Here is a 27,265-nt window from a genome sequence, read left to right as displayed (position 1 = left end):
CATCCATTCAATGGCTTTACAAGATACACTCCCCCTGGATGACCATGTGGCAGAAGTAGATAATTCTTTGCATTGTGTCGTTGACTCGCAGCAATCCCTCACACCTAGCATGCATGTAGTGACAGTGAAAAGGAAAAGCTCCTTATTAACAGAAATAAAAGTCCAGTACAACCAGGCTCAGCGTCCTGCCCAGCCAGTTCTTCTCAAGCTCGAAACCTTGGACCCAATATTCAAAAAGACAAATCCGAATGAGTTTAAACAGTCTTTATTTATAAACAGCGTGCAGCTGCTCGTCAGCTGGAGTGGATAAACCGGATCCTCTGTAGAAACAGAAACTCAGGTCAGTGACAAGAATAAGGGCTGATAACGACTAAGAGCAATAGTCACTGACCTGGTTCAGAGTTCATTCCGACCACAGAGGGATGTAATGAATACAAGAAGGAGATTGTTCTCTGCTTGTGACGGGCGCCACCCCTGGAGCTCTGGGTGATCAGTGGAGGTGATGCTAACCAACGCCAAGAAGCAGCTGTGTCTAGAATGAAATATCTGAGCCGAAGTTGTAACAGAAACAAGTTCATAAACCAGACGATCAAAGAGCAGATGAGCTACAGAAGAGGGAATCCAAGCCATGGTCAGAAAAACAGTCCAGGTTCAGTAAGCCAGTGGAATCCAGAAATCAGTCCAGGAAAGATCAGCCTAATAGAGCAGACAGGGGCAAAGCAAAACTCTGAATGCAACAAGACAGAAACAGGTCACAATCAGATAATCAGAACAATAGTGAAAACGCTACAGTTACTCTCACCAAACAGCTCAAATAATAAGGCACTAGTAGCTTGAAAACAAACAGTATATATAGGAGTTGGAAACAGGTGGATCAGAAAAGCAATGATGATAAAACGAGTTAAACAGGTGGATGTAATGAGCAATCAAGCCAGCCACCAGTGCCAGGACCATGACAGTTCTGGTTCTCCTGCTTTTAGCACCTGGTCCCCCTTGGAGGGACTATACCAAAACCAACTAGAGCGCTTTAGGCTTGGGGACATATACAGTTTATTTGACAGTGAGCGGCCTTTTGCCAATGCCAACTGTGGGTTCAGGGCATGTGTACTGAACATAGAAGCAGTAATCAATAATAATTATCTATAGTAACAATAAAATAACTTTATATGGAGTGCTGTCTAGGAAAGAAACAGTTAAGACAAGCATAGACGATATTTTTCAATCACTGTATTCAGCTACAGCTCAAACTGTACGAAGAAACTGCAGGGTTTAAATGTTCACAGCTCACTGTATTTTCTTACACTGTATGGCCTGGTGCTCATATGCGATCTAACTGCTCACACTGTACATCGAAAGAACACACGTCGGATTCAGCGCCAAGAGAGAAGAAGAAGAACTCTCCTGTTTACACATTCACAGTGTGTGATGTTCAGGTAAATCAGCTCGTAAGGCAAGGCAAGGCAAGGCAAATTTATTTGTATAGCACAATTCAGTACAAAGACAATGCAAAGTGCTTTACATGATTAAAGTACAGGAAGATAAAACAGAATCAAAGCAAGTAGGAAAAAATAAAAAACAAAAAAAATAAAATAAAAAATGCAGAAACAAAAAAAGAATATTAAAAACAGTTGGATTAAAGAAAACATGTTTTTGTTGAATTATTTAACTAGAACAGTCGAAGGCAATCCTAAACAAATGTGTTTTTAGTCTTGATTTAAAGGAACTCAGGCTTTCCGCACTTTTACAGTTTTCTGGAAGTTTGTTCCAGATAAGTGGAGCATAGGAACTAAATGCTGCTTCTCCATGTTTAGTTCTGGTTTTAGGTATGCAGAGCAGGCTGGAGCCAGAAGACCTGAGTGGTCTGGAGGGTTGATAAACTAATAGCAAGTCTGTGATGTATTTAGGTGCTAAGCCATTCAGAGATTTATAGACTAACAGAAGTATTTTAAAGTCTATTCTCTGAGATACAGGGAGCCAGTGTAAGGACTTTAGAACTGGGGTGATGTGCTCTACTTTCTTAGTCTTAGTGAGGACACGGGCAGCAGCGTTCTGGATCAGCTGCAGCTGTCTGATCCACTTTTTAGGCAGACCTGTGAAAACACCGTTGCAGTAATCAATTCGACTAAAAATAAACGCATGGATTAGTTTTTCCAGATCATGCTGAGACATTAGTCCTTTAATCCTGGAAATGTTCTTCAGGTGATAGAAAGCCGACCTTGTAATTGTCTTTAAATGCTTTTGGAGGTTCAAGTCTGAATCCAGCACTACACCTAGACTTCGGGCCTGATCAGTGGTTACTAGCTGAAGCGACTGAAGCTGTGTGCTAACTTTAGATCTCTCCTCTATTGGTCCAAAGATTATTACTTCAGTTTTGTTTTTATTCAGTTGAAGAAAATTATGGCACATCCAGACATTGATTTATTCTAAGCATTTCCTCAGTGCTTGAATTGGTTCATAGTCACCTGGTGACATGGTGATGTAAAGCTGTGTGTCGTCTGCATAGTTATGGTAGCTGATGTTGTTGTTTTTTATTAACTGAGCAAGAGGGAGCATGTAGATATTGAATAGGAGGGGACCCAGAATGGACCCTTGGGGAACCCCACATGTGATTTTTGTCATCTCTGATGTAAAGTTGCCTACTGACACAAAAAAGTCCCTGTCCTTTAAGTAGGATTTAAACCAGTTGAGAGCTGTACCAGAGAGGCCGACCCAGTTTTCCAGGCGCTCTAACAGGATGGAGTGATCGACAGTATCGAATGCTGCACTGAGGTCCAATAGTACCAGCACTGTGGTTCTTCCGCAGTCTGTATTTATACGGATGTCATTAAACACCTTGATAAGGGCGGTCTCTGTACTGTGGTGAGCACGGAAACCTGACTGGAACACGTCAAAGCGGCTGGTCATATCTAAGAAAGTGTTTAACTGTTGAAACACTGCTTTTTCAATAATCTTACTGATAAAGGGGAGGTTTGATATGGGCCTGTAGTTCTGGAGTAGTAGTTTGTCTAAACTGTTCTTTTTCAGCAGTGGTTTGATATTTGCTGTTTTTAGGGACTGCGGGAAAACACCTGACAGAAGGGACGTGTTTATTATCTGAGTCAAATCAGATGCTATGACAGGCAAAACTTTCTTAAAGAAAGCTGTGGGTAGAACATCAAGGCAGCAGGAGGAGGAACTTAGCTGCTGAATGATTTCCTCTAAGCTTTTATAGTTTATTTGGCTGAATTGGGACATTTGGCCAAGATCAATTCCAGTTGGAGACAACTTTGGTACTGAACTTGATATGGATGTATAAACTGATCCTCTGATCTTTAGGATTTTCTCAGTAAAGAAATTAGCAAATTCATTGCAGGCCCGGGTGGAGTGGAGTTCAGGAGCCACGGACACAGGAGGATTTGTTAGCTTGTCAACTGTGGCAAATAAAGCACGAGTATTATTAATGTTCTTGTTAATGATTTCAGAGAAGAAAGATTCTCTTGCATTTTTCAGTTGTAAGCTATATCTGTAAAGTCTCTCTTTATAGATGTCATAGTGAACCTGGAGTTTCGTCTTTCTCCACCTGCGTTCAGCTTTACGACACTCCCTTTTTTCACTTCTAACTGCTGGAGCACTTCTCCAAGGAGATTTTTTCTTACCGGAAAAGACTTTCACTTTAATTGGAGCAATGCAGCTAATGATGTCTGAGACTTTAGACTGAAAGTTATCAACTAGCTCTTCTACTGAGTTGCACCCCAAGGTTGAAGTAGCAGAGTAAGCTTGAATAAAAGTTTCTGTGGCATTTTCCTTAAAGGTGCGTTTTCTTATGATGTCCCTTTGGCTAAATGAGTCACTGGAAATGATGCCCTCAAAGGTAACAGAAAAGTGATCGGATAGGGCAACATCAGTAACACTGACTTTAGAAATCTTCAGACCTTTAGTGATGATCAAGTCTTAAATATGTCCCTGTTTGTGTGTTGGTTGTTTAACATGTTGAGTTAAGCCAAAGTTTCTAAGTGTGTCATACAGTTCTTTTGCACTTCTGTCTTCAGGGTTGTCAACGTGAAAATTAAAGTCTCCCACAATAATTAAACAGTCATAATCAACGCATATCACAGACAGGAGGTCACTAAAATCATTAAAAAAGTTTGACGTGGACTTAGGAGGCCTGTAAACATTTAGAAACATAGTTCGTACCGGGCTCTTTACCTGCAGAGCCAAATGTTCAAAAGAGTCAAATTTTCCCAAAAACACCTTTTTACACTTCAGTGAGTCATTAAACAATGTTGCCACTCCTCCACCTTTCCTTTGCTGTCTGCTCTCGCAAAGAAAATTGTAGTTTGGAGGAGACGACTCCAACAGAATATGTGCTTCATTAAGTCCATGTAACCACGTTTCTGTTAAAAACATAACATCAACATTATTGTCAATAATAAAGTCATTAATTAAAAGGGATTTTCCTGACAGAGATCTAATGTTTAATAAAGCCAGTTTATATGAATTAGTGGTTGATGTTGTCTCTGTAGCAGGCTGCATCTGACAGTTTATGACTCTTAAGTGTCTGTTCCTGTTTGTTCCCATTTTGTTTTTCTTATTTCTGCCACGTATCATCACAGATATTCCATAAGCTCCAGTGTAAGGCCCAAGCTGATGCTGGAAACTGTTATGTCTGATAAGCTTGTTGCCGGGGCCCGGTGTGTATCACGGAGAAGTTATCTGAAGGTCCTGACGTTCCGTGATATGTAGAGGAGGATCTGGGGCTCTGCTGCTTTTAGAAGATGCTGGTTTTTTCACATAGCTGCGGCTTTCGGAATGGCTATGTGGAGAGGATGTCAACTGTAGGCCAATCTTGAAAACTTTGTTCATGTTATGAGAAAATTCCAGAAAAGGAACATCTGGGCTTTGTGGGGGAGAGGGGGAATTGGGTGCAGTCTGGACTGGTGTCTGTGGGGATGGAGGTTTTTGATAATTTAAATTTAAAGGGGAGTCCTCTTTTTGTCCTGCTGAGATCTGGGATGAATCCTCCTGTAGTTCTGATGTAGGCTCTTTCTGTGTCATCTTTTTGGCCATCTTTATCTTGGCTTGTTCGGGCTTTACTGGGCTTATCGTTTGTTTAGGCACTGGTTGTACTTTGTTTTGGAACAAAGCTGATGGTGCATGGTTCACAGAATAGAAAATGTTTGATATCAGCCGTTTCGCTCCTGACCTATTTAAAGAGAAACCATCTCTGTTGAACAAATGTCTCCTCTCCCAAAAGATGTTAAAATTGTCTATGAACGTTACAGTTGTTTGTTTGCATGTTGCATCCAGCCATTTGTTTAACATCAGAACTCTGGAAAAAATTTCATCTCCACAATTAATGGGCACGTGAGGGCCGCTGAGAAACACCTTGACATTAAGACCATCAACTAAATTCAGCAGACGAATGTAATCCTCTTTCAGTATTTCTGATTTTCTCAGGGCTGCGTCGCCCAAGGCTTCAGCTTGTATGATGAGTTTTTCCAAGGTCGGGCGTTTTTTCATGATCTCTGGAAGGATGTCTGTTACATTAGACACCAGGCCATAGTTCAAAGGGGTATAAATCAACACCTCTGTGTTTTTCTTGTTACAGAAATGTTTAATCCCACGTATAGATCCACTGCATAATATCAGGGTCCTTGGCCCTGTGGCCTGTTTTTTCTCTGGTAGCTTAGAGTGAAGATTGTTGACATACCTTTGATTGTCTTTGTGATCCTTCTGGGTCTCATCTTGAAGTGGAGCAAATCTGTTTTGTAACGGAATTCCAATATTTCCAGCAGGTTTACTCCTATCATTTGTTGTGAGAACATCCCGTTTTTGTTTCACTTTTCTTGGGATATCTCTCTGTGGTCTCGGCCAGTTTTCTGTGTCTAGGTGGGTTCGTTGATCCCTCGTAGATGCTTTAAGCTCTGCTTTAACACCAGGATTTGCTCACGAACACCTTAGCAAGGCTGACTGAATTTGAAACATGTTTGATTTTCCAAGACCTTACAATTCCTGACTGGGAGGTGGTGATGAGAGGCTCGCCACTCTTTACCCCCCTGTATACTACATTATGCAGGATGCACGATAAAGCTGAAACTCAACCCAATCAAAAAATTCTCGCACGACCAGAGAATTGGCCAAAAAAGGGCAAAAGTTGTACAATGCTTGCCCGCCTTTAAGAAGATGAGCTATGAGACACTTTTCATATCAAACGGGAGGACAAAAAACACATACAGTTAGTCACAGTAAAAGCTACTAACAATTTCTAGAAGGTTAAGTGTCCTAACTTCTTCTTCACAGTGAACGGCACAGTGAAGGTATCAACCAAAAACTGTAGAAAGTGAATGGAGATGGACATGAAAAACTGAATAATTAAATTGAAAATATCAGACAGAAACTAGTTGGGGAGGATGCCAAATGGCAGAAAGCATCACTGCAAGGGGTTCACTGCAAGTACAGAACACACCTTAAATAACATCATTTGTTTATATGACCAGATAAAAGTGGTTGTGGAAACTCATACAAACATCTTGTCTTAACTTTGTTAGTTTAGTTTTATATAACCCTAATTATTTCACAGTGTTTTTTTGATTAAGTTGCAGGGGTCACAGTTTACCTACTTAACCTGGCATCATTAACAGGAGCACTACAATCTAAATAAGCCTTTTTTCAATCTTTTGTTCAATTTCTTTAAATTGTGTATTTTCTAACCATTTTTAAATCAAACAAAGTTGTCATTATTGTCATGCTTAACAGTCACTGTTAGAAGTTGGGTTATCTTTGTTGTATTTGTAGATTCTCAAGGACACAGTCACACCACCCATTTTAATAAGGTCATTAATTCTGGTTGAACTCAGAAACACTTACTATAAGGATGTTAACCCTAGGATAACTGGAACAAGGATGTTTGGCTTTTTTTTTCTTCACAAAAAGTGCGCCTCTTGGAGAAATGTGTAATTAAAGTGGAATAGGGGTTAAGAGGCTCTGCTTTACTCTCCAACCAACTCGACAACATGGAAAATCCTTTTCTCCCCTGATAATATTATTCCACGCTCTGCTAGGAGACAATCGGTGAGGTAATTAACTTCACCAGAAAATTGTGGATTGTCTACAGCTAAACACTGGATGTGAGAAGCCCAAACAGAAAATGTCTGTTTGGGCTTCTGTTTTTACATGATCCACTTCCAACCATATTTCTACTGTAATTATGACAATAATCACACTTATTTTACACTTGGTTGGAGATAATAGTTGTAGCTATCCTCCGCTACAAACACTAATTGCTGTATTTATGGGCTCTTTCATGCAAAAAATAATACCTGGAAATACAAATTAGCATGCAAGGAAAGAAAAATAAAAATAATTATCAGCATCTGCAAGGTTAAATGAAACATGGACACAGAAAATGAAAATGTCACCTTATTACATGAAAAAATAATCGTTTTTCACTTTTTCCTCATTATTTTACATCACATATATGATACTGAAAAGAATACAAATAATCTTTTTCATTTAAGATAGATTACTTAACTTTTTTTCTAAATGCAGTCTTGTCGGAAAAAATTAACTCATTAAAGCTACTCTATTTTTTTGAAAGAATACAAACTTTTAATTTTCACTTAAATTAGATGTTGAGGTAAACTAATTTGTGCAGATGTACAGCTCGGCACAGCAAATGTACTGTGCAGTTCGGAGGAGCCTGTGGCTGCAGATAATACATTTAAGGGTAACAGGCTGGAATCTGTCTAGCTGAAAAAAATGTCTACAATCAGTAGTTAGCACTGAAACTATATTGAAGGACATATTTTATAGCCATAAAATCAAAGAATATTTAAAAATCTATTTAATTCTTTATTTTCAATACTTTTAAATGTATCCATCCAGCTATTACTATAAGTGCCTGTCCTTGTATAGTCATAGCGGCTGGTGCATATCTCTAGTGGTCATTTGGTAAGATGAGGGGTAAACCCTGGACAGGAGCACACTCATACCTAAGGGCAGTTTAGAATAATTAACCTAACAGTTGTGTTATTGAACTGTAGCAGGAAGCCTTGTTGCTCTCTATGGCTTTAGACAGATAACAGAATGTTTCCTAGACCTTTCAATGGGAATATGACAAATGAATGTGCTGTTACTTAGTTGCGACACGGAAAGAAGATGTAGTGGGTACTTTTGTTACAAATATCCTCCACACAGAGAACCAGTGTGAGCTCACTGGATATAAGCACATGTGGGGACAGCAGAGTTCTCTATTGTCAAAACTCTGTTCCATTTTGTGGGGAAATAGTTGGGCCGTTCCCATCAAGCATTAGAGTAAAAATACCAGGTTCCATCAGAAATGATACTGTCCAACCCAAATACTGTCAGGAATACACATTTTTAATGAGTCTGCTATGTTTACAAGAAGGAATTTCAATATGTAAATAACTAGTTGTAGACGTGAGAGGAAACTGGGCAGGCAGGACTCAAGAGTTTCCAAAATTCTGTAGTTTAATGATAGTCCAAAGGCATGTATACTGCGAATCACTCGAGAGCAGAGGTAACCAAAAACACTGAGCATAGGCAGAGTCAGAGCACAAAAAGCTGAGAAAATGTCACTAGAATAGCTTGGGAAAAAGATCTGGTATGCTTGCTGGGAGAAACAAAAACAAACTGGCATGAGAGGAAGGGAACAGACTGCTTAAATACCCAGGAGGAGATGACTGAGGACAGGTGTGTTCAATCAGGCTGGTTTGGGTGTTGCAGCTAGCAGAGGCGGGGGAAAAAACAAAGCTGCCACGTCACAGTAGGAATGAAAGTTAAGATATTTGACAGTACCTAAAAGGCTTAGGTGGTTATCTAACAATTTCATAACAAAACTCAAAAGTATTCTAGAAATGTTTCTAAATCTTTTATCATTTTATTTTTTTACTCTAAAGAAAAAATAGATTTGACCATTTTAGTCCAAAGTGTGCCGAAGCAAGCTCAGAAAAGACTCGGCTAAAGTTAATTTTACTTTGTTTTATCACAAACAAAACAAACATTGTAAGGCCTGCAAAATGTCCTTAATTAGAAAAAAATATATACTTTTATAACTTACCAGTAAACAGCTACTTGTATTAAACCTTATAATTAAACTAACTCCAGAGTTTTAGTGTATTATGTGATCTTCAACATAACAGTAATGCAAATGACTGCAACTCTTGAGCAAAACAAGCAAATTACATTTTAATTATGTTTCCCTCAACTGTTTTTTATATTGATATGTATATGAATATGTATTTTATATTCAATCTTTTCTATTTTATAATTGCTCTGTATTTTATGATTGTGTACAACACTTTGGTCCTGTCGGTGTATAAAGTGCTTCATAAATAAACTTGGTATGGTATGGTTTTGAGTGAATTAATCAGGTTACACAAAGCATCATTTGATAAAAGGCTAAACATTAAATACAGCTGCAATCAACAGGAAAGCAACAAGTGGTGGCTCTACATTTTAAAACATCTTTAACTTTTTTAGATTAAAACATCTTTTTAGGATTGTATTTCTATGGCACATGTTGCTCTTGTTACAAGTGTTCCTGATGTTATATGATATCCTCAGACATGGAGAAAGAAATGCAATTCTCACAAATACAGTAAGGACCATAAAACAACAGTGGGTACCATAAATATGGGAAGGACAGCATATTAAGAATAAAGTGAGGTCATAGTAGGCACGCGTTTCTTAGGGAAGATGCCAAGAATGGAAACAGATCAGTCATATGAGATAATCGCTCCCTATTTTAGAACCTAATTGACAAATGGGTTTCCATCCTCCATCCAACACATTAATTTATTTTCAGGTAAGAGTAAATCCTCCTTCAGTGAATGTATTTTGCCTTTCACATCAACGTTTTCTAATGCTATATTTCAAAATGCACGTACAAATTCTTGGAAAGAGCTTAGTTCCAGTTACAACTAATTGTAAATGTTAAAAAGATAATGACAACAAAATATTCTTTATCAGGATGACTGAGCATCAGGAATACCAAAGGTTTTCAGTGTGTCAGATTAGTATTGTTATTCAGTTCCATATACTGGTTGGTACATATGCTGCTTTATTACAAAACATCTTTGGTGCAATGCAATACTTCTCTGTCAGTGTGTATATTCGAATTATCAAACAGGACTGTGCATCACATCTACAGGCTTATTTTACCTTCATTGAAACCCATACAGTGCCTTGCAAAAGTATTCAGTGCCCTTTAACTTTTCAGGCTTTCGCCTGAAAATATATATATATATATGTATATATATATATATATATATATATATATATATATATATATATATATATATATGTATATATATATATATATATAAAATATCCAAGACATTTTGTATATATATTATAAACCTTTTTAACAAATAAAAAACTGATGAGTTAGACATGCACAATTAATAGCCCCCTATAATTTCAGTGCAGCAAACTCTGGGTCATTCAGGATCTCTGAATGACCCAGTATTGACCTAAATGCCTGATGATGATAAATAGAATCCACCTGTGTGTAATCAAGTCTCTATATAAATGCTCCTGCTCTGTGATAGTCTCACTGGTATGTTTAAAGTACAGAGAGCATCATGAAGAACAAGGAACACTCCAGGCAGGCCCGAGATACTGTTGTGGAGAAGTTTAAAGCCGGGTTTGAAAGAAAAAAAGATTTCCCAAGCTTTCAAAATCCAAAGAAGCACTGTACAAGTGATAATATTGAAATGGAAGTAACATCAGACGACTGAAAATCTACAAACACATGGCCATCCCTCTAAACTTTCAGCTCAAACAAGGAGAAGACTGATCAGGGATGCAGGCAAGAGACCCATTATCACTCTAGATGAACTTCAGAGATCTACAGCTGAGGTTGGAGACTTTGTCGGTAGGAAAACAATCAGTTGTATAATGCACAGTTCTGGCCTTTGTGGAAGGAAATATCCATAAAAAATATTGTTCAAAGTTTGCTACATGCCACCTGGGACGCACAGCAAACATGTGGAAGATGGTGCTCTAGTCAGAGGAAACCAAAATCACACTTTTTGGCAACAATGCAAAACATTATGTTGGGCATAAAAGCAACACAGCTCATCACCCTGAACACACCATGCCCACCGTCAAACATGGTGGTGGCAGTATCATGGTTTGGGCCTGCCTTTCCTGAACAGGGACAGGGAAGATGGTTAAAATCCATGAGGAGATGGATGGAAGCAAATACAGGATCATTCTGGAAGGAAACCTGTTGGAGTCCGCAAAAGACCTGAGACTGGGACAGGTTTTAGAATAGCCAATCCAAAGTCCAGACCTCAATTTAATTGATAATTTGTGGAAAGAACTGAACACTGACGTTCATTAACGCACTCCATCCAACCTCACACTGTTATGCAGCAAGAATAGGCAAGTTTGTCGATGTGCAAAACTAATAGAGACATACCAAAAGCGATTTGCAGCTGTAATCACAGTCAAAGGTGGTGTTGTCCTACAAAGTATTAACTGTAACGGGCTGAATAATTTTTCCGTTTTTTATTTGATAAAAAAAAGTTTAACAGGTGCAATAACTTTCATTCTACTTTATGATCGTGTCCAACTTGCTTATTTTTTCACAAAACAATTACAATTGTATTTATTTATATTTATGTTTGAAGCCTGAAATGTGGAAAAAGGTGGAAATGTTCAACAGGGCTGAAAACTTTCGCAAGGCACTGTAATATAGTCTCTATAGTTCATAGTTTGGAGTCCTATAAACTTGCTATCGTGGATTATAACAACGCTTTTACAAAGGAACTAAATACATAGTTTTTCAAAGAGGCATTTTTCTTCACTTGTCCCTTGGGCTGCATGCAGTTAAGATATATATATTTCCAATGGTTATTTAATTGTATTTTCACTATAAAGCACTTCAAGGATGCCGCCCGAGAAAGGTGTAAGGTAAATACAATTTTATTTATCCACTCACAACGTGCAAAACTAACAAAAGAGATCTGCATATTCAAACGTGTTTACAGAAACTGCAATTCCTTCTCCGTGCTTCATTCCTGCAGTTGCTCTCCACCCTACTGGATGTGGCAGCTAAAATTAGATTTGCTTCCAGAGAAAAAACAAATGCAGGGAAATCATTAGCTTTAGTCAGGAGAATTCTTAAACATTGCAATGTAAAGAGGGAAACAATTCTGTAAGAATTCTTAATCAATTAGGGTTAATTTGATATTTGTTTTTAAAAAAGTGAATATTGTGGGTTCATCCTGTTTCTGTGGTGAAAATACGGTACTAAAAATATTTATTTGTACAAGTAATGATTTATTTGGTGCCACTAAACTGTACGACTAGAAAAGGGAAAAGCTGTTAACAATATTGTTTTGTACAGAACTAGTGTCATAAATAACAGTGACTTTAAATCGCAATTACTTATTTAGAATGAAATTGTTTTATTGTGTAACAACAGAAATACTAAGTAAAGTATTGATACCCTAAAGTAAAAAACTGTCCATTTTATTTTTCCTGTGTTGTACTTTAGTTGTAAATTGATGACAATAAAAGCTGGGATAAATTAGACAATCCAAAACGTTTGTTTTTATCTTCACTCGTTTGAAGCTTTTGTTCTTACTTTTTTGTGCAGCAACATTTACAAGTCTGCTTGATGTAGTCTGTGTTGTGAAAGAGATCAGATGTAGAAAACATTTTTTTTATAAAAAGGCTTTTGCTGCATTAATTTCATCAAAAGAAGAACTAAATCTCAAGGTATTTACCAGTAAAAATGTTGTTCAAGCACAAGCCAACTGCAGTTCATTCCGTTTAAACTTAAGTAAATTTTTCCGATCGTGAAGTAGAAGGCAGAAAACACAGAAAGGCTTACTGATACTTCTACCCGCAGACAGTGATCTGTTTCTATCAGTTTGTTTTCCTTTCCCTTTCCTCACATGCACCCTCAGGTGTGCAGCAGATTGGCTCTCCCTTACATCATCCCTACTTATTTTACTGTTGTGTGATGGAAAGTCCTGCAGTAAACCCAAGAAGCTATGCTGCTAATAAGAAACCCTTTGTCCACCATGACTGCCATGTTAATTCTGCTTAGCTGTCTGATGTCAGGGAGCTTAGAAATCTTTCATCACTTATGGACCCTGCATAGACTGGAAACACAGAGTTGACTGCAGTATGAACTGCAGTTTACTTTGCCAGATAAGAGGAGGTGTCAGATAAACCATCTAAATCCAGTGCAAGACCAATTGTGTGTCATGGAAGACAGAAAATGGATATAGCTGAACGATGATGACTGTAGGAAGAACAGAGACTTCTGGTTCTATACTGGATGTATGAAGAATCGATCAAGGTGCAGATGATGTTTTATTGTGGTGTGGCGGACAGCAGATCATTGGTAGGCTAACAGATAGGTAGATCAAACAGCAGCAGAAACAGGAAAGTATCTGTGAGAATTCAGAATACGAATGTAAAAAGCAAATGTTAGAGTTCAAATATATTTACTATGTTCGCTGAGGTGCCTTTTAGCATGTTTTTATTTATCTTCTTTTGTTGACTTTCCATCCATTTTCTTCATAAATAGCCCAAAGATCATAAACACATATTACCATAAACTAATAATAAAAATATAATGGATGCGTGACAATCTACCATGGTACACTTTCATCTTTTGGCTGTTAGTCAGTCTATCACAAGGGGACAAGTATGATTTTATTGTTTATGACCATATTGTTAGTTTTCATAGTTATTTCATATGCAAAAGAGTTCACGAGATGAGAAACCATGGTGATTTTTGGTCCTCAAGGATAAATATGATAATAAAATATCTCACATGATGTTTATCTGTCTGTGTGAACTATAATTAAATTTGTCATTTTATTTTTACTCTGACAGTGTACCGATAAAACTGATTTTCAAGCTTTTCTGATGAATTCCCTGACCCTTTCAATCTGACATTGGCTGTCCTGAAGTTTCACAGCAAATGCAATAACTCCACCTTAATTTGTTCCTTTACTTTTGTATGGTTGTCCATCCTTTAAGCATTGTAAGGAAAGACAGTAAATGCAGTCTTTTAGTCCTGTTTCCGAAATGCTCACCAGTAACACGTGTTACTGGACTGATTTGTTAGCCTGACGTAGTCCGACTCAATTCTAGTCAGAATATGAGTCTGATACTGCTCCATAGAGCTGTGATTATGGGGCGTGTTTTGAACGAACCAGGAAAAAAAATGCCTCTGCACTCAATTGGATAGACCTACAACCAATAAGAGCAACTGAGTGTGTGACGTATGTTAAGCGACGCATAGTTGTTGTCAACAAAAATCAAAGCGTGCAGTTGCACGCCTAGAATAAGAAGATGGGCCTTGATCGCGTTTCTCTGTTCCTTTTTTAAAATTAATTTGCTGTCGATATCTTCTAGAACAGACCTAATAGCAGAATCTACTCACCTCAACTCTCCGGCGGCAGCCATTGTTGTCGTCACCCAAGCGCGCTTTGGTCACATGGTTGATTACGTTACTGTTGATCATCTGTCCATCATCGTATAAAGCCCGCCCTGACAATTTGATTGGATCGCCAGAGAGTGGGCGATAATACTCGCGCTACTATGGAGCAGAGCCAGACCGAACTTCCCGACCTCATACCTTGTGGGCGGGACTAAGTTCGGAATGGCACCCAGGCTACTGATTTGTTATTTTCCCTGAAAAAATTGGTCTTGGGCTGTGTCTAAATGTCTGACTTAATCACTGTATAGGGCACTATATAGTGATTACTGTTTAGGGCACTTAATAGTGATTACACTATTTTAAGCGTGTCTGAATGTCTCGTGGATGAAAAAGTAGTCGACTCGAAATTTCCCACAATTCACCTTGAAAAGTAGTGATCAGCCGAGATATATCCATAATGCTTTGCACAGAGAACTCTCCTTACACAGCATTATAGGATTTACTGTCACAGCGGCCCACTGTCGCCATAGGCAGACATCGACTGCTAGGGACAGCCTATGAGGACAGCGACTAATAACAAAAATGGGACAGGTACCGCCTGCTGGAGGCGGAGTTACGTGACCAACAGGTAGCTAATGGTCAGTTAACTGAGCTCTTTATTGTGGTTGAGGGTTCTAGCGGTTAGGGTGGATGCTCAGACACATCCTTAGTTTTGTGGTCTACTGTTTCCAAAGAGAAATGCTGAAGTTCCTTTGTCTAAAGCCTTTAACCGAGTTGTTTGTAGTGGACATGTTCTGTTATAAGCACTGTTTCAATGGACACTTCCCACAAATGTTTGAGATTCAACAGTGAGTCATACTGGTTTCTCAAATTCCTTCAGCTTGGTGTCACATATTAAACAGTGTGACCCTCCATTAAAGACATTTCATCCCAGCGCTGCGTGTCCTGAGCCCGTAACATCATCAATGACCCCTCACACCCCCACCATGGACTGTTCTCCCTGCTGCCCTCTGGGAAGAGACTTCAAAGCATCCGATGCAGGTCCAGCAAATTCCATAACAGTTTCTTCTCCACTGCCATTAGACTGCTGAATTTTGTGTAAAATGGGTTATTTTATTTCTCTAAAAAAAATTTAGATCTGTAAATATACATTCATTTGTTTATATTACTATTTTTTCTATTTTTTATGTTTTTATTAGTTTTTTTGAAGGCTGCACTTTAAAAATGAAATTTTAAACAAAATTTATTTTTGTATACACTCGTGTATGCAAAATGACGAAATAAATCTGTCTAAGTCTAAGTGATGTGAAGACTAATTGGAAAAACTGAGCTATGTGCAGACATATTCAGCAAACAGTCACATCAAGTGCACATCAAGTCTGCTTCTAGTATCAGTGACGTCTATAGAATCAAAAAAGCCAGACTCAGTGGGAACAACATCTATTTTATTATTTCCCACCAAATAATAAAATGTTTGCATTAAGTAGATCTTCCATACGGTCTAGATCTGAAACTCTGATAAACAGAAAACCAGAAAGTCTTGAAAATCAAAGAAAATATTTTTGGGATCCCGATGCAAAGACATTATCCCCAACAACATCATTCTAACAGAAGTGGAGTGAACGTTTGAAACAATGAGGGATGGATCCAGGTGGACAACATTACTAAATTCGGACTCTACCAAGTGTTTTAGCTAAATTTCAAAAGTTATCAGATTATGCAACATTTCATTTGTTTTTGCCCAGTTTCAGTAAGCCTTTGTGAACTTTAACATCAGTTTCCTATCCTTAGCTAACAATTCTGATTCATGATCAATCTGTTGCGCTTAGGATACCTTGACTGTAATGAGCGGTCACAAATATTGTCTTACTGATGTCTCTGACCCATTATAACCATTCTGCTCTGTCTTCTATTCTCATCCACAAGACTGACTCATACTGGATATTTCTGCAATCTGAGAGCTGGTTCTTCATGAAAAGTTGAGTAGGGCAGTAGTTTCTGATACACTCAGAAAAGCCCATTAGGCAACAACAAACATGTCAACATTTCATACTCACTTAAATCCGTTTCTCATTTTTAATGATCTGTCAGAACTTCAGCAAGCTCTGTTGTCTACTTTAATCTGCTGCCATGTGATTATCTTAAGAACTATTTATGTTGATAAGCCCTTAACAGGACAAACTGAATGATGTGGCCGTTGAGTATAAATTACAAAGACAATAAATGTATTTAAATTCATTTTTATCATAGAGTGCCAGTGATGTTGATGCTATTTCAACTCGCTGGGCCAGTTTTATTGCTGAAAGCTCTGATCCTTCTATTCAAATATCAATGTACAATATAGACAGATCACATTAGTAAAGTTTATATACATATATATATATATATATACACAATTGAAGACTAAAGTACTCTTTTACAGGAAACATAAAAACAAAATCACAATTCAAAGTTAACTTGAAACAAAGCAAACTACAAACAATGACCTGCTAAAATAGGAAGCAGGTAGACGTTTTTTTTTTTATAAGCCGAAAGCTAATCAGAGTCTTTGAGCTGGAAGTAAGTTATAGCTAATTAAAGAAGACTCTTTGTGACAAAGTAAGATGAAAGTCAGCACACCTACAGCTTTGTTTCACACCTAAAGCTTCTTTATGAAAGGCGGTTATCAACCTAATGCAGAACTACTTAGGACAAAAGAAAAGAATAAAATAAAATCTAATTTACTGTTTTTGGAATACAGGGAGAAAACATCCCCTAATGACGGCACAATTTGAGGAAAAGAAAGGCGATTTTGTTGCACAGTGCAATTTCTAAAATAGCAGCTATACTTACATTGGAATAAAATAAAAATAAGATTAACAAGAAAAAACGATGTGCCTCAGATGGATTCCTCCAGATCGTGGTATTCTGCTGGTGCCTGGATTATACCAAGTATTTTCATCAACCAGTGAAATGAGCTGCCCACTCAGTGTCAAAAGAGCAGCTGTGCCTCAGTATGTCATCAAAGATTGATTCTATGCTTAATGTGCAAAAGAAAAAGAACAAGATGGAATTAATTCCTGATGCATTTCTAGTCTCAAACTAAGCTTTCTTTTTTGTTTTTGAGCCCTAAATGGAAAAAAATTTTCATTTAATTTCGTTGCCATTGTTCATCATATAAAAGATACAAAGAAAGGAAAAAATAATTTGGAATATTTCAGCAGCAGACATTGGTTGGAAATTGGTTTCATAATTGACACGTTTTTTGCTTTAAAAGGTTTCCAAACCTATTTTGTCTGTTATTTCTTAAATGCACTTTAATTCTTGCATGTCTCGTTCTAAAAGCTTGTGGCTCAATCACATATCCCAGGGAAAAGGAGTACTTGATATTTGAAGAGAAAAAAAGGAGAGAAATGACCAGCCAAGCAGAGGACAAAGCAATAAGTGGTAGATATAAAGTAGGAGTCAACATCAGTTGGACGATTTTTAAGTCAATCTTAGATTAAATGAAGACGGAAAATCTAACAAAGACCTCAAAGAATGACTGCGCAAATATTCATCCTTTAGGTGATTATATACAGCAGGGGTGCGGAAGTCCACTCTTTGTGTGCTACTATCCTGCAGATCCATCCTTTTTCCAAGGAACCTGCATCAAAAAATGTCTTGTTAGCCGGCCTCCGCAGAGCTGAATGACACACTGATGAGGGAATTCAGATATTTGGTTCAGATGCTTAGGAGCAGGGATGTGTCCAGAAGTTCTACGATGTGTTTCAAAAAATGTAAAATAAAGACCAGGCTGTCCAAACTGTAACCAATTTGAGATCAGTTATGATTTCCAAAAGGATTTCTGTTAGCTAATTTACGGATTTTTCATGAGTATCTTCATATTCAGAGGATTATGTACATTAGAATGGCAATGCGTTTATGCATGTGTAAGAAAAACTGTGTGTGTATGTAAATGAAATACAGATTATTGAGTAAAATTGTCGAAACAAAGCCCAAGAGAAATCTTGAACTGGACTTGTTGGCTCATCTTTACATTTCTAGAAGGCAGCTTTTTTGGTAAGCTTTAATTAAAAAAATAAAAATTATTATTTATTTTTTTTACCTCAGCAAGCAGCAAAAAAGTTTAGTTTGGAAAGAGCCATGTGCCCAACTGGGCATTTACTTGTTTTCTGTAAATACTGCTGAACATACTGTAGGACTTTACTTATTTATTTTTCCTCCCTTGCATAATCAAACAACCTTCATTTGAAAGTTTTAGCATTTAACACTGCAAAACTAATTTCCTGCTTTCAATAAGGGAGCATTTAAACCATCACTGAAACAACAAGCACCATATGGTGAGTCTTCACAGTTTTCTATGTGATATTTTCTTTCACGGGAACTTAATTGCTTTCATGCTTCTTGAGTGACTTTCTGCCATTTGAAAGTAATTCATCCACTGTCTTACAGCCACTTTACAAAGAACCACCTGCTTTAAGCAAATCCCCATGAGTGCATGCAGCAGATGAAGTAGATAGCCTTATAACAACTCTGTTTATGTTTCTTTGCCATTTTCCGGAAACCCTTTTTATTATTATTTTTACAACACTTCATTCTATTGCATTGACCCAAGCCGGTCGGATGTTTTTCATTTTCCTCAAGATCATTTCACCATTGGATCCTTAAAAGCACTCAAAGTGTGGTGTATCAAAGACCTCCTTTGGATTTAGCTATTGAGTCAAGCCTTATCCGTCTACAAAATTGCTTTGAGAGAGCATACACAGTATATAGAAAAAGATTATGTTCGACATATTGCAAGCACGGTTTCGAATTTAATTCTAACGGTGGAGAAGTAATATACAGTGATGACAAATCCTCACAGCAACACTGTTAAGAATTGAAAGAGCTGCAAGAAGTAAAGCATTGATTTGTTCTTAATGTGGCCTTTATGAGTATCAGTTATTGAATGAATATCCCACAATGCTTTTGTGCACTGGGGAGCTCTGAGCTAATTATTCGCCTGAATAATTTGAGTAAAACTCAAATTTTCTATTTATGAAAATACATGAGCAAAAGGCCTCAGCTTTTTTTTCTCTTGTGGTTGAGAACATTTAGGGAAAAAACAAAACTTCCAGAAAGCATTGTGGGGCAAATGTTCATGCAGTTTGTTTCTATGAAAATTCTAAGTGCTGCACCCCTAACAAACACTCCCCCAAAAAAACCATCAAAGGAAAGGCAAGTTCAGCCGCCTCTGCAAAAACACTGAAAAATGCATTTCTATTACCCCTTTAACACCGGCTGAAAAAACAGTTTAAACCTGAAAACCATCGGCTTTTATCGGCAGTTGGAATAGCTTACTGATGCGTCTACCCGCATCAAACGACTTTGCACAAAAAATAGCTTTGGCTCTAATCGGCATGCTGTGGAACACCAGACCCGCTAAATTATGGGACACCATTGAACACGTTAATTAAGGTTTTTCCTTTAAAGTGATTCCCCATGCTAGCCATTACCTCCATTGTCTTAGCCAAACCTAGCTAAAGAAACTACCGCTTACAGGGTACCCAGCCCTAATTATGTCTTAGGAACAATCATGGATGGTCAGGAATCAATTATCAAAAGTTACTGATTTGTGATAAAGCAAATTATTTAATAAATGTGATCTTACTTAAGTATTTTATTCACCAATTGCTTTTGCTTTGAGAATTCATTACAGCACATTGCAATTGCTCTAAATAAGTTTGAAAGCTTATTTGACCCAATTCCAAAAACTAGAAGATAAACTTTGTTTTCAAACCAATGTAAAAATCCATGCAAAACTGTGATATTATTGTATCTTTTATTCTATTTTTTTTGTTGTTTTTTTTATCAATTCCATTTGCCTTTTCTTCTATGTCTAAACAGTATTTAGTTGAGTTTCACTGGATTAGTTAAATCAGCTAAGAAAAAAATTCTTATATTTTGAATTGAAGTTTTCAGCTATTCCATAGGTGTGCAATTGGCACATGTATGTGTTATCGTAACAAACAGCGAGTTAGGCATGGGTTCACAGAACAAATCTCACAATCCAAAATTTATCTGTTGAAATAACATAAACTCACAACAATATTTAACTGCACAAGATTGGTCATCTGCAGGTGACTAGATGGATGGATGGATGGATAAACAGACTAGAAAGGAACACATTTGGATGAATGAGTGAGCAGATAGACAAATGGATGAATGAATGAGCAGACAGATGTATATGCCGTTGTTCAAAAACATTATTTGCACCACCAGTAAAATATTGATACATACTATTCCAGTTCTATAAAATGTTTTGAATAACTATATAGTGCTTACCTTGATATTCCTGTATCTATTTTTAGAGACAGATACAGTAGAAGGTGGATTCAATAATTTACTACAAAGGCCCTTCCGTGGCTCAGATTACCATTTAGATTATATGTAGCCCTTTTGTTGTTTTAAAATAGCATTACTTTCATAGTACCATAGTAAACCTAAACCTGCAGTCCCCTTACTCAGTCTCTGTGATCTGCCTAATATCTTTATTTTAGAGATCGAAAGAAACCCAAAATATTTTATGTTTTTAAAACCTACAGCGTGTGAAATAAGTACTAGACAAGCCATAATTTTTCTCAGTAAACATATTGCTAGAACTATTGACATGACATTTTCACCTGATGTTGGAAACAATCCCTGCAATCCACACATACAAATTAAATATTAGATGTCCAGAAATTAAGTTATGTGTAATAAAATGAAATGTCACAGGGAAAAAGTATTGAACACGTGTAGAAAGGGAGGTCCAAAAAGGCATAGAGAGCCATGAAACCAACCAAAATCTCTCAGTAATTAGAAAGTAATCCTACCTCTTGTCAGTGCAAATTAATACCAGCTGGTTCAGTCCCAAATGATGGCCTATAAAAAGATGTCTCTGATATCACACAGCACAGGAAACATTGCCTGATGTTTAAAAATTAGGAGCTATCTCAAAACCTTTGCAACCTTATTATTTAAATCATAATTTGTTACAAAAAGGATTTCTAAACTCTTCAATGTTCCAGTTAGCACTGTTGGGGTCATAATGTAAAAGGGGAAATAACATAATTTCACCATAAACCAACCACAAGCGAGTTGCTCCTTGGAAGATTTCTGACAGAGGTGTGAAAATAATTATCAGATGAATTGTCCAAGAGCCAAAGACCACTCATGGAGAGCTTCGTAAATACCTGAAATTAGCAGGTACATTTTTTTCAAAGAAAACGATAAGTAATGCACTCAAACGCCTTTACCTGTAGGCACTGCACAAGACTCTATTGGTGAAAAAAAAATAAAAAGCATGTTGAAGCTTATTTAAAGTATGCTGCACAACATTAGGACAAGTCTGTGGAATACTGGGATGATACGCCAGGCTCCATCTTATATCAGAGATAGGATTTTTCCTTATGCTCCAAACAGAGCACTTCGCTCGCAATCTGCAGGTTTACTAGTGATTCTTAGAATGACTAAAAGTAGAATGGGAGGCAGAACTTTTTGTTACCAGGTCCCTCTGGTGTGGAACCAATGAGTTTTAGTCCATAAAGCAGACACCCTGTCTGCTTTTGTATCACTGCTTCTTTTTTTATAATTGCTTCTGTCTCCTCGAACCCCAGTCGACCTCAGCAGCCCCGCTGACACTGAGCCTGGTTCTACTGGAGGTTTCTTCCTGTTAAGAGCGTTTTTTTTTCCTCTCCACTGTCGCTTAGATTGAAAACTTTTAATCAGTTTGACTGTATGATCTTATTGAATTGTCTCTGTAAAGTGCCTTGAGATGACATGTGTTGTAAATTGGCGCTATAGAAATAAACTGAATTCAATTCAATTGAAGATAGTCTGGTCAGAGGAGACCAAAACTGAACTCTTTGGATGCCATAATACGCGTGTTTGGAGGTTAAATGGCCTAGCACATCAGCATACCAACAGTGAAGTTTGGAGGTGGAAAAATTATTTTTTAGCATATGGTACTGGCAGACTTCAAATACAGGTGCTGGTCATAAAATTAGAATATCATGAAAAAGTAGATTGATTTCAGTAATTCCATTTAAAAAGTGAAACTTGTATATTATATTCATACATTACATACAAACTCATATATTTCAGATGTTTATTTTGTTTAATTTTGATGATTAAAAATGACAACAAATGAAAATCTCAAATTCATCATATCAGAAAATTAGAATATTGTGAAAAGGTTCAAAATTAATGGCCCCTGGTGCCACACTCTAATCAGCTAATTAACTCAAACCACCTGCAAAAGCCTTTAAATGGTCTTTCAGTCTAGTTCTATAGGCTACACAATCATGGGGAAGACTGCTGACTTGACAGTTGTCCAAAAGACGACCATCGACACCTTGCACAAGGAGGGCAAGACACAAAAGGTCATCGCTAAAGAGGCTGGCTGTTCACAGAGCTCAGTGTCCAAGCACATTAATAGAGAGGCGAAGGGAAGGAAAAGATGTGGTCGAAAAAAGTGTACAAGCAAGAGAGATAACCGCACCCTGGAGAGGATTGTGAAACAAAACCCATTCAAAAATGTGGGGGAGATTCACAAAGAGTGGACTGCAGCTGGAGTGAGTGCTTCAAGAACCACCACACACAGACGTATGAAAGACATGGGTTTCTGCTGTCGCATTCCTTGTGTCAAGCCACTCTTGAACCACAGACAGCGTCAGAAGCGTCTAAAGAGAAACAGGACTGGACTGCTGGTGAGTGGTCCAAAGTCATGTTCTCTGATGAAAGTAAATTTTGCATTTCCTTTGGAAATCAAGGTCCCAGAGTCTGGAGGAAAAGAAGAGAGGCACTTCATCCACGTTGCTTGAAGTCCAGTGTAAAGTTTCCACAGTCAGTGATGGTTTGGGGTGCCATGTCATCTGCTGGTGTTGGTCCATTGTGTTTTCTGAGGTCCAGGGTCAACGCAGCCACATACCAGGAAGTTTTAGAGCACTTCATGCTTCCTGCAGCTGACCAACTTTTTGGAGATGCAGATTTCATTTTCCAACAGGACTTGGCACCTGCACACAGTGCCAAAGCTACCAGTACCTGGTTGAAGGACCATGGTATCCCTGTTCTTAATTGGCCAGCAAACTCTCCTGACCTTAACCCCATAGAAAATCTATGGGGTATTGTGAAGAAGAAGATGCAATACACCAGACCCAACAATTCAGAAGAGCTAAAAGCCACTATTAGAGCAACCTGGGCTATCATAACACCTGAGCAGTGCCACAGACTGATCGACTCCATGCCACGCCGCATTGCTGCAGTAATACAGGCCAAAGGAGGCCCAACTAAATACTGAGTGCTGTACATGCTCATACTTTTCATGTTCATACTTTTCAGTTGGCCAACATTTCTATAAATCCTTTGTTTTTATTGGTCTTCAGTAATATTCTAATTTTCTGATATGATGAATTTGAGATTTTCATTTGTTGTCATTTGTAATCATCAAAATTAAACAAAATAAACATCTGAAATATATGAGTTTGTATGTAATGTATGAATATAATATACAAGTTTCACTTTTTAAATGGAATTACTGAAATCAATCTACTTTTTCATGATATTCTAATTTTATGACCAGCACCTGTAATTGAAGGATCAATGGAAAAATGTACAGATGCATTCTTAATAAAAATCTGCTGCCATCTACCAGGATGATGATGAAACGTGGGTGGACATTTCAGAAAGACAATTACCCCAAACACACAGCCAAGAAACTCTCAGTTGGTCTCTAAGAAAGTAAATAAAGCTGCTATAATGGCCCAGCGAATCATCCAACTTGAATCCAAAAGAAAATCTATGGAAAGAACTAAAAGTCAGAGTTCATAGAAAAGGCAAAATAAAGGACTAAATAAACTATCCTTAAAATATTTATACATATAGGTTAAAGTTTTTTTTTCTGCTATTTCTAATTGTTTTTAGGTGACTTAGAATAGCCTAAATTTAAATATGAATTTCCGGCGAGAATTCAAATGAATTAACTATTCACAGATAATATCCATCCAATTTTACTGAGATCGATTTTTTTTTTAAGAGGAATGGGAAATAATTTCACTATTTGTCACTATATGTGTTAAGTTGGTTTAAACATAGCCGAAGATGTTGCTTCTGTAATTACAGTGAAAGACTGTTGGTCTAAATATAGAATCACAGAAGCTGAATGTGCCTTTGTGTTCTTCGTGTAAAAGTTAAAACATAAACACACAAATGTTTTTGGCTGCAATTTGAAAACATGTCAAAATGTTTAAGAAAAATAAATAGTTTAGAAGAAAAGGTAAAGTAAATCAGAACTTATGTTTTGTGGTTTGAATGAGCTCTAAATGCTCATATTTCTTTTGGATAGTGACCTCAAACTAGTTTACTGTTCTAATTAATAACATTTGTGATTGAAAAGATTAAGGTTGAACTAGTTATGAGTTAATGTTGATGAGCATAAAGGGGTACCGCTTTATGCTATCAAAAGCTAATTATATGTTTTTAATGTTAAAACAGATCCGTGCACAAGTGGTGAGACAGGACATAAATGAAGCTTGCATGTATTGCAAAATATAAAAAACATACTTTATTTTTTTACAGCCATAAAGCAACTTTGATTTAAAATAGTTTGATTTATCATAAAGTCAGATCAAATACCACATTACAATGTGGCAGCCAGTGGTTTCATAGTTTAAAATAAGGGATTCCAAATGTATTCCAGTCAGAAAATGACAATAAACACAAAAACATAATAACATGAACCTTTAAAATCATAAAAGCATCAACATATCTTTAAAATAATCACTTCCTTCATCTACCAACGTATTATGCTAGATTTAAATGATTTTGTTTTGTTTATGATCAGATGAATCAGAGCTTTGGCTGCAGTAATGTGGGTGTTGCTCCAGGCTTTCTCTGAAGGAAGGTAATCAGCAGCAGAAAAGTCTAGAAGAAGAGCAGCTGGAGCGAGTGGGTAGAGTTGCTGCTCAGGGTATCCCAAGGATTCAATGTGAGGTGGCTCAGGTGTCTGATCAGGATGTCTTCATGACAGCCTTTTTGTGGCTTTATAACCACGTCCAACAGGGAGACTCATGGTAGTACGATATCATCCCAATTCCCACATCTGGTAAAATAAGCTATACATTTTAAATCAAATTAATATCTCAGTTATCTTATATCTCTTTCTAAGTCCTATCTTATGGCTTAGAAATCTGTAGCTAAAAAAAAATTTATTCTATATATTTATTTTGATAGTTTTACATTTTTATAAGAAACATATAAAACATAAAAATAAGTAAAACAGAAAGCCGAGATCTGCTAACCCTGTGAAGCATAATTACTTATTTAGAAATAAGCCTTAGACTCCTCTGTGTGAAGGATTACAGTACGCCTCTCGCACTTAACCTTCTCATTACAACCAAAGCTTTATATTTTAGATACTAAAAACACTTTACAATAATCTCCATGAATTAAACTTTACACAAATTGATTTAGCCTCTGCAGATGAATCAGATACTTATGAATATCATGTATAGTTAAATGATTTTGGGCCTTGGTTTATCCTTTTTTATACATATTTACACCCTCTAAACACTCAATGTAAGTCGCAGGCAGTGAAACTTGGAAGAAAGGATGGATGGATGGCTGGAGCAGAGAAAATAAATCTCTTAAATGACTCAGCATTAAAAAAAATATATTTCAAAGTGTGTTATTAAATAACCTTTAAACCAATTTTATCTAATCATCTAAACCAAAAGCTAGTAGCATAACGACTAAAATTAATATGTACTTGTGACGTCTGATTCCTTCCTGGATGATAGCGGTGTGATGATTCATTCAGCTCACACCACAATACACAGCCTAAGGTTTAAAGATCAAGGCAGATGCAGATTTGGGCAACAAAACAAAGACAACCCCTTTTTCTTCCACATATCAGAATAAAGCTGCTGTAATACTGTTTCCCAGCTTGCTATGTATGCTAAAGTAATCACATTTTATAATATAATTAATCATTTTTAAACTAAGCATGTAGAAAAGCAAATCCTTTCATGTCTTTTAAGTAAGCACATTACTTCTGATGCTCTCCCATTCTGAACAGTGCATTTGTATCAGGACCATTGCAAAGACCAGATGTGAAATAAAGATCTCCACTGGATGAATACAGTCAGTAATCTAATCAGTCAATGGATTGAGAGATATATAATCTGAAAAGAAAGTGTTAAAACTGAGATGAATTTGTGAAGCCTTGCGAAAAAGACAAAACAAACCCCAAAAACTTCTGTTCATTGGTTGTCATCTTTTTTCCCCACTACAAAAAAAAAAAGAAAGGATGATCTTGATCACAGAAAAGCTCACTTTCTTCAGCAGGAGCTTTTGTCACCCGGTGATCTTAGCGGAGGTGTGAAAGGACACACCAGGTGAGATGAGGCGAGTGGAGAAGCTGTCAGAACAGCACGGCATCTGGTTCTGGCTCAGCAGAGCATCTGCTTTGATGCCCCGGGAGCGAAGAAAGCTTAGAAGAACATTTCTCTGCCTTCTTAAAGCGCTGCATGCTGGGAAGACTCCGGTTTGCAGCAGGCTTCAGTGGATTCAGAGTTGGAAGAATGCCTGCGGGTACAACGAAAAGAAATTTGTTAAATTACAACCTGTGAATTTTTAATATTCTACCTCAGATGGTATTTGATATTTAAGTTTGATCATTTTGATAATGATCCATGTTATGAAACAGTCACCGTTTATGTGCTGGATATTAAAAACTGGCTTATTTTATCATAGACAAACTTGACCTTTTTCTAAATTTGTTTGAGAGAATATTTTCGCAAATGTCACCAAGACACAATTAAAGCAGAAAGTTTTATACGAATTAGCTTTTTTAAT

At 37.2% G+C, this 27,265-nt stretch overlaps 1 protein-coding gene across 1 annotated transcript in view; it reads right to left on the bottom strand.

Annotated features, from left to right (window-relative positions):
- Positions 1 to 24,951: 24,951 nt before the first annotated feature.
- Positions 24,952 to 27,265, bottom strand: part of LOC119772066 (protein turtle homolog A-like) — an 87,974-nt gene continuing 85,660 nt past the window's right edge. The window contains exon 21 of the mRNA XM_038268347.1: positions 24,952 to 26,995. Coding sequence (XP_038124275.1) covers positions 26,832 to 26,995 — 164 coding nt within the window. The 3' untranslated portion in view covers positions 24,952 to 26,831. The remainder of the gene's footprint in view (positions 26,996 to 27,265) is intronic.

The sequence above is a fragment of the Cyprinodon tularosa genome, unplaced genomic scaffold (genome assembly GCF_016077235.1).
Source record: "Cyprinodon tularosa strain WSP-4 unplaced genomic scaffold, ASM1607723v1 ctg7, whole genome shotgun sequence".
NCBI lineage: Eukaryota > Metazoa > Chordata > Actinopteri > Cyprinodontiformes > Cyprinodontidae > Cyprinodon > Cyprinodon tularosa.
This window is presented reverse-complemented; position numbering and strand designations above follow the sequence as displayed.